The sequence below is a fragment of the Saccostrea echinata genome, unplaced genomic scaffold (genome assembly GCF_033153115.1).
Source record: "Saccostrea echinata isolate AGI-Se365-2 ecotype Australia unplaced genomic scaffold, CSIRO_AGI_Sech_v1 ptg000009l, whole genome shotgun sequence".
In the NCBI taxonomy this organism is placed as follows: Eukaryota; Metazoa; Mollusca; class Bivalvia; order Ostreida; family Ostreidae; genus Saccostrea; species Saccostrea echinata.
This window is the reverse complement of record NW_026889758.1, coordinates 43220420-43229712: the sequence shown is the minus strand read 5'-3', so window position 1 is coordinate 43229712 and position 9293 is coordinate 43220420. Positions and strand designations below refer to the sequence as shown.

Sequence of the window (9293 nt, the reverse complement as noted above, 5' to 3'; positions counted from 1 at the left end):
TAATTTTATGTCATTCATCCATTCAAATTCAGTCAAAAAATATATATCAATCCATGCATCGAGTTTCTGTTTGTGGTATGTACCCTTAAACCCAGTGACTAAACGAAGGATGACGAATCTTAAATGAAACAAAAATATTCCTGTAGATGTAAATTTATTCGTATTTATATGTAGAGATTTTGATACATTGCAGATAACAGGAGACAATGACAAGCAATAATAATAACAAAACCACAACGAAAATGGAGGACTCTTCAACTTGTGACAGCAATTTTGAAAAGTTATCGGGAAGAAAATATTTGATAGGACCAATCACATTTATGCATTTGTTCGGTTTTTCCATATTTAGCGCCACGGCTACCCTTTACTACCCATATAATGTTGGGAAATCCTTATTTTCAAACTCTTCTACGGAGAATGGAAAGAGTTCAGTGTGCAGTAGCAATTTAAATGCGTCAGAAACAGAGCATAGTAAAATCATACAATCCGAGGTGGCCATGTTTCTGATGTACCTTGCTGTTTGTGAGGGGATTCCTTGTATTCTTTCAAACTTGCTCCTTGGAAGTATTAGCGATCGTGTTGGAAGAAAAAAGATGTTGATAATTCCAACTATAGGACTGCTATTTGCGGAAGTTTTAATGATTATATTCATGTATTTCGAGTTCAAGCTATACTACCTTTTAATACCATTGATATTACACGGTTTCAGTGGAGAGGCATTTGCAAATATACAGTTTGCATTATCTTACACGTCTGATATCACAGGAAACAACAAGAAGAGAACAGTCGCCATGGGTTTCATGGAAATTTTCATCGGCATGGGACTTTTAGTGGGAGGCGTAGTAGCTGGTTATGTTATTCGGGATGGAGGGTACTTGTGGTCAATGATAACGGCTTTTCCAATAACATTAAGCAATATAATTTTAATATGCTTACTTCCGGAAACACGTAAAAGAAAAATCAAGGAACCATGGCACTGCATGAATGTTTTAAGATCGTTGCATAAATCCCTCCAATTCTATTACTCGAAAAATTATTCTGGAATGCGTTTGAAATACAATATTTGTATTTCAATCTGTGTGATAGGATTCATGACTATAATAGGCAGGAATCAGACAGAAGTACTTTACATTATTAGCCCACCATTTTGTCTCAGTACCGTTAACGTAGGATGGTTTCATGCCATCAGAGGTGTGATGCAGCACGGAATATCAATGATTCTTATACGAGTTTTCGTGATATGCTTGAGGGCAGAAACTATTGCAGTGTTAGGAGCTGTTTCAGGGACCATCAGTTTTATTGCGGAGGGGCTAACAAGTTCAACTGTTGTTTTGTTTTTAAGTAAGTTGTTAAAGATGATCTTGAACAAAAGTGTGTTTATTAGTAGAAAATTGTTCCATTTCTTTCTTCAAACTCTTTCACAAGTCAACTCTTGCATACGTAACAACTTTAAGCCCTTTTGCGCACAAAGGTATTTTGGTACCTGCTACCTTTGATAGGTTTTATGGTTGGAAAAACTGTCCATGGGAAAGACTGGATCACGATACTGTTTACCAAATACGTAGGAGAAAATGTTGAGATATGAGGTTTACGTTTAAGTATATATTAAAATCTTGCGTCGAAAAGCAAAATCGTTTCATATAACATAAAAGCTGTCCCAAATACGCGTTTTCAATTTCACATAAATCATGGTTTTAGGGGCATGACGATTTAAAAATCATCTTAAAAAATCTTCACAACTCAAGAATCTGTCAAATAAGTATAAAAGTCTCCTTAGGTAGAGAATAATACCGTTGAATTCATACTAGCGGCATCGGCCACTCTTGTGCAGATTACATTACGGGGGTCAGAGAATGCTACAAAAGGTATGCATATTACTGTTCTCAAAAAATCTCATCAAGAATCCCATACAATATTTTAAGAAACTAGAAGAAAAGAATTAATTTTTTTTATCACTTCAGCTCCGGTGATTGGACTGGGAATGAGTCTTGGAATTGTCATGATGAGATCTATCATGTCTAGAGAGACCCCGAACGAAAGTCAAGGTAAATAAAAATAACAAAGACATCAGGTGTTATTTTAAAATGTCCAGTATGTGGCGCAGCGGTTAGAGCGTTCGCTCTGGAGTCGCGGAGTAAGGAGTTGATCCTTACGTCGCGGGTTCCGATTCCCACCGTGGGACGTGGAGACCGGTCCTTCGGATGAGACCGTATAAACCGAGGTCCCCTGTCGCAGTAAGTGCTGGCACGAAAAAGATCCCTCGCTGCTCAATGGCCCTTGGTGCCAAGTATAGGTAAAAATTTGCAGCTCTCCATCTGCAAGTAATGGCGTCTCCATATGAGTGGGAAAAAAAAACGTTAAACAACAAACTAACAACCTTTTTACTTTTGCATGTAAAAGAGTAACTACTCTTGTACAAGAAGTTGTTCGTTCTCGCCTGATTTCTTTCCATTTTTGTAAAAATTGTGTAGCTTAACAGCTGTTAAAATTTCACATAAGCAGGTACAATGTCTCACTCGATTCTGACGTAAGTAAACCAGAAAGCACAGATGAATAATTTTACCTTTTGGTTGAAAGACTTTGACTTGACTTAAGTTTTATCTTTAGTGGCAAGTATTTTTTAAAAGCGGTGTCTTACGGATATTCGAGACATTAGAGCAAATTTTCAAGTTCTTCTTGCAATATTTTTTTTAAAAAGTCTTGACAATGTGTGTAAATATATGAATTTAATCAGTTTGGGATCTGTGCATTTTTCCCAACTGTTTAATTAGACCAGGTCTTCAAAAAAACTGTTGGAATTTTCGATGGGAACTGTGCTCCTTGATAAGCGACCAGTTTTTATATTCCTATGAGGCAGAATACACTACACAAAGAAAACACTTGCTGTGGCCTTCATGGCGATATTCACATATATCGGCGTCACTTTATGAATTAACAAAAGTTACTTCCAGTTATATGTCGACTCGATATATCCCAGTGAACTTAAAATAATAGATACCACAGGGCCTGCTACATTTGTTTCATATTTTGACGTTTACTAACTATTGACGATAGGGGACAACTAAATTGTATGAAGAACGAGATCACTTGTGCTTTTGCATCAGCAAATCTCCTTATTAAATAAACGTTATATTCAGCTATCACTCGCATGTGGTATTTTCGTCTCCCAACTTATTCGATACTCAAAAACATGCTCCAGTACCATCAATTTTTAACTGAGGCAGGCTACTGACAGATAAGTTGGTGTTACAGGGAATTCAACTCGTTTAAAGTCAGTATTTCGTTAAATATAGGATCGTTGTAATATTAATGACCTTATTAACAAAATAACCTATCAATTGGCCGTGTTTAGACTGACGTTTTTCATACCAATAGCTAGGTCTTTGTTTTTGTACTAAATTAGTTCCGTCTTTCTGATCAATGCATAGAGCTAACAGCGTGTGTGACCCGTCAACAGGGGATGCTTACTCCTCCTAGGCACCTGATCCCATTTCTGGATCTGTGTTTTATGCCCTGTTCACAAATCTGTGTTGTTTGTCGATTTTTTTTAGACCGGTGTCGCATAATATTTGGTCCGCCTCGTTTAAAGGTCCGGGGGGACCTAATACGATAACATATAAGGTCCGGCCTGCCTCTATAATAAAAGGCCCGCCTTCGGTTTAATATGCAGATTTTTCTCCTTTATTGATTCGAAAGTAATTTGCTTTATTAATCTTTTTAAATTATTTAAGGTATAGTTGTTATAAAAGTGTCCCTCCCAGCAAAATGGAGTTCCAGGGACGTACATGTATAAACATTGTATATATATACTAACAGGATCAAGTCTTGCGATATTTCGCTATGGTTGCTGGATTTCGTTAGTCAATTTTAATTAATTATATTTCTAATACTATGATATATTTCAGTACAAAACCTCAAATTATCTATTAAAAAATTATTCAAAATTTGATGTTAGCACTGATTAACTGTTTGCTCCTTATCGTAGTACATACCTCCCAGGTACTGCACAAAACAAAAAATATAAAGATGCAAAGATCTGTTGATCGAGTTACCTTATGGGAAAATCATGTACATGTGTCTTTTATAGTTTAGGTGATATCAATCGTTACCTTCACCTTTTTCATTAGCGACAAATTATTGTGCAAAAAACGAAGATTTTGGCCAACACATTACTTCTTACGCCGCCTCCGGAGCCTATATATGAAACTTGTCCGTTTATTTTGATTTTTTCCTTTTCAATTATTGCTTTATTCGTCGTCGCCCGCGCGGCGCAGTGGTTAGAGCGTCTGCTCTAGAGTCGCGGAGTAAGGAGTAGATCCTTACGTCGCGGGTTCGAATCCCACTGTGGGACGTGGAGACCGGTCCTTCGGATGAGACCGTATAAATCGAGGTCCCTTGTCGCAGTAGGTGCTGGCACGAAAAAGATCCCTCACTGCTCAATGTCCGTAAGTGCCGAGTATAGGACAAAATTTGCAGCTCTCCACCGGCAAGTGGTGGCGTCTCCATATGAGTGAAAAATTCTTGAGAGGGACGTTAAACAACATACAAACAAACAAACAATTGCTTTATTCATCACGTTCAAACAAACATAAAAAACATAATACAAAAATATTCTCTGGTATTGTATGACATGTCAAACGTTGCAATATTCGATCTTTTCCATTTATATTCTATAATTTTCCATTTGCATTGTATATTTTTCATTTGTATTGTACAATTTTTATTTGTATTGTATAATTTTTATTTGTATTCTATAATTTTCCATTTGTATTCAATAATTTTTCATTTGTATTGTATAATTTTTATTTCTATTCTGTAATTTTCCATTTTTATTCTATAAATTTCCTTTGGTATTGTTTAATATTACAATACAAATGGAAATGCATACAATACAAATGGAAAATTATAGAATATAAATGGAATAGATCGAATATTGCAACGTTTGACATGCCATACAATAACAGAGAATATTTTTGCTATATTATTGAAACTCAAATAAAAGTATATTTGATTTTTTCAAATCAAGACCCATAGAACATAATGACAATAAAATTTCAAAGAACGTTCTGAATTGGTCTCAAAATGTTTCGACAAAAAAGAAAAAAACCCAAATATCAAACTTTTTGGATTGTTATTCTCTAGCTGCATATACACTATGTTACATAGGCACTCCCCAGCTTAATTGTTAAAAAATATATATCTACTATACTATAAACATAACAAGGCATGAAACTAGCCTCCATGTTGGATTCCGCTTAGGAGCACTTTCTGACTAATAGCGAGAATTTCTCGCCTAAGTCGGACTTTTCTCAGACATCGGAAGCTGTCATTTATTGAAATAAAATCAAATCAGGTTGAATCTTGCAGTACGTTCGTCGCATTCACGCGTTTTCTAACATTTCTCAGCAAACCAGGTCTCCTCGGCCGGAACTTAAAGGTTTATGGGGGTATAGATAATTCGATCGTCGTTTACCTTCAAAGTAAGCTAACGTTGTTTTTCATAACGAATGAATGTACCGTGAAATAAATATAATTTTACACCAATAAGACCTTGCAAGATTTTATAATACATGTTCAGGTCCATAAAAAGCTGTTTCAGTGTGTTTATGTGTGTGTGTGTGGGGGGGGGGGGGGTCAACTGAACAACAATTCTTTGACAAGAAAAATATAGTTGAAGGAGGACAATCGTAAGTTAGGTTTGTTTTCTATTGCATAGTATTAGTATATTCATGCATTGGCAAAATTATAGGGGCGAAAGGAGGGGGCACGTTTAAGCAGATGAGTCTTCAATACAAAGGTGGATTTGACCGGGGGGGGGGGGGGGTTAATTATAATAAAATACAGCGGATATTTGCAGAAGAAAGTTCTGCACGAAAAATGTGAGTTATATTGGAAGAAAAAGAACTATACACAGGAAAAAGACTTGGCTTTTTTGCTTTCTTTTTCTTTTCTTTTCTTTCTTTCTTTCTTTCTTTTTTTTGTTTTTTTGAAAATTCAATGATGGTACAAAGACACCAAAACAGAATAATACAATTTAGAGGAGAATTTGATTCTAGAGGGAAAGAACTTTTTTCGAGTCAAAATGTTTATTTTCATGTCATTGAAGGACAGAATATTTATTTCCAAGATGATTAGGGAAAGTTGTTTTTTTTATTTCTACTACACCAAAAAAGTGGGTAGGAAAAAATAAAGAAAAAAATGGGACAATTAGTGTGTGCGGGGAGCGGGGGTTGAGGGTGGGGTTACGATCACTCAAAGTCAAATAATTTATTTTATTCCTAGTGGAAAATAGGTGGGTTTTTTTCAACACTTTCAAGGACAGATTTTTTTTCTCTCCAAAATCTGCCAGCACCTATCAGAATCAAAAAATTGTCCCCCCAGAATCCTTTATACTGTAGTTGTCAAGAACGTGTGTGCAAATTCACACTTTATATTCTTGCAAAATTAATAGTTTAGCTCTTTGTGTATATGTTTGTGTTTATATGTGGTTGTCGCAATGAAATCAGCGGGGCTCAGGAACTTCATTGTAATGACATATACATAGTAAACTAGTCTATTAAATGACTCCTAATCTAGCTGCCTTTGCATTTGTTAACTGGACTGAAGCTGGTTTTTGGTCAAAACTAATGCCATGCGTGCTATCATTCTCAGTGGAACACTGTCATAAAATCGACAAAGAGTGAGCTGATGAAGTTAGTTTCAGCTTTGTAAATATTAATGGTGATGTGAACATGCCAAAATATATATTTAGAAATAATTTCCCTTACAAAATATTTAAAACATCCAAACCACTTGTATAATATTTTAGTTAAATTTTTGAACTTGTTATTAAACTTTAGAACTGTCTCATTTTATTATAGTATATTTGTATGAATCCATCTATAAGAAATAAGTCCCGCTATCAGGATAACATATACATGTACTTGTATATTCATTTATTTTGCAATAAAAGTTACACTTTACATGTATGTAAGTAACACACTTTCCAGAGATGAATCAGGGATTTCAAAGGGGGGGGGGGGTCAAAATGATTAAGTGGTAATAGAAACTAAAAATAATTGTAGTAAAAATTAGTATTAAAGCATAAGTTTTATCAAGACTTTCTTTTATATTGAATATTTTCCCCCTTTTCTTTTGTTTCTTAAAAAGTTAAAATGTGGTGACCCCCCCCCCCCCTTCGATAGATCTGCTACTGTCTTCAAGACTGCTTATACATATATTGAAGACTCATCTGTTTAAACGTGCCCCCCTCCTTTCGCTCCTATAATTTTGCCAATACATGAATATACTAATACTATGCAATAGAAAACAAACCTAACTTACGATTGTCCTCCTTCAACTATATTTTTCTTGTCAAAGAATTGTTGTTCAGTTGACCCCCCCCCCCCCCACACACACACACATAAACACACTGAAACAGCTTTTTATGGACCTGAACATGTATTATAAAATCTTGCAAGGTCTTATTGGTGTAAAATTATATTTATTTCACGGTACATTCATTCGTTATGAAAAACAACGTTAGCTTACTTTGAAGGTAAACGACGAGCGAATTATCTATACCCCCATAAACCTTTAAGTTCCGGCCGAGGAGACCTGGTTTGCTGAGAAATGTTAGAAAACGCGTGAATGCGACGAACGTACTGCAAGATTCAACCTGATTTGATTTTATTTCAATAAATGACTGCTTCCGATGTCTGAGAAAAGTCGACTTAGGCGAGAAATTCTCGCTATTAGTCAGAAAGTGCCCCTAACAGTGCCTAAGCGGAATCCAACATGGAGGCTAGTTTCATGCCTTGTTATGTTTTTAGTATAGTAGATATATATTTTTTAACAATTAAGCTGGGGAGTGCCTATGCTTTGTTACAATGATAATACTGCATATTTTTTATCTCCTATTTTGATATTGCAGGTGCCCTTTTTGGTGGAATGGCTGCTGTACAAACTGCATGCACCTTCTTTGGGTCACTGATCTTCAGTGCTCTATACAGAAACACTGTTTACTATTTCCAGGGAACTGTCTTCCTTTTAATGGCTGCGATGTTTTCAATTTCATTGGTTCTTTCCCTGTACGTATGCTGAGAAATAACCCCGAGATACTTTCCGATCTGTAATTTGTAATGCAGCAACACGGTTAATTAAAAGTAGAAGTACTAATTTTGGTTACTTTCAATTTATCCTTGGCAGTCAGGATTAGGTTTATAAAAATTACACTTCTAAACATACAAGTTTTCTAATTAATGTTAAAATACCTCAGATTAACTTATATATTGGATACTATTCACTATTCATTGTAAAGAAAATGTATATTGATTTAACATAGCAACTTTATGTTGTTTTGCTTTTCAGAAGTTTAACCTTCATTCCGAAGTTACGGCGGATCGAGTACGACCTTGAAGTTAAAGAAAACAAGACTGAATTAAATGAAAAATTTTAAGTACGAATTTATCTGCATTAATTGACATGATGATCACTCTGAGAGAGAAATTGGAAAATATGTAGAACTATTATTTTGCATTCCTAGTTTGTTATGCTCACTGGAAAATTGTGTAAAATGTTGAAAATATTTTACAATCTCGCAATTTTCAGCTGAGGAATATAAGTCTCGTTTTAGTAAAAAAAAATATCTTTATTTGCCACGTTGCTTTCAAAGAAAATATTCATGTACCCAGCCGAAATGATAACATTCAAATCATACTATTGATATGTATTCTTTGCAATTGCATGTTGTTATCAACAGTAGCCTATCTCTGAAACACCCCGTGGGGACCCGGGGTGACAAGAATAGTTCTCTGGCACCATCTTGCATGTCGTAAGAGGCAAAAAATATGGGACAACCTGCTAGCCGTGGGTTGCGACCCATGTTGATGGAGAAGGGGATCCTGCTGGCTGAAGTGCTGGGTGTAATGCACTTGATACAACCAACACTCCATTTTGGCCCGACTTGATCAATCGGCTTGTCACTCCAAGTTAATTTTATCTATTCTACATGCCATAACATTGATGTATTTGTAAACTCTGTTAAAATCTGTCTTTCTCTATGTGTTCGTTCTAAGGTTTGACGCGGCTTTGCGAACGAAAATTGAACCCGGGACTTCCGTTCGCTTCGTGATCGGGAGGCCCGGATTGGATTCTCGTTCACCGAGCCGCTTCAAACCTAAGAAACATAGGTAGTGACTGTTCCCTCGCCAAGCGCCCAGCACTAAAAGTGAAAGTCACTGACCTAAACCAGAAGTCTCTGACGAGACTGTAGCTCTATTGGTTTTGTACTTATAACAAAGGAAGATAGTAGT

The 9293-nt window shown here is 35.9% G+C and overlaps 1 protein-coding gene across 1 annotated transcript; it reads left to right on the top strand.

The window, feature by feature from the left end:
* Window positions 1-220: 220 nt before the first annotated feature.
* LOC133184023 (lysosomal proton-coupled steroid conjugate and bile acid symporter SLC46A3-like) lies at window positions 221-8437 on the top strand. Its single transcript, XM_061318894.1, has 4 exons — window positions 221-1341; window positions 1962-2045; window positions 7913-8069; window positions 8350-8437. Exons 1-4 carry the CDS (start codon window positions 243-245, stop codon window positions 8435-8437), a joined length of 1428 nt encoding a protein of 475 aa, XP_061174878.1. The 5' UTR covers window positions 221-242.
* Window positions 8438-9293: the final 856 nt, after the last annotated feature.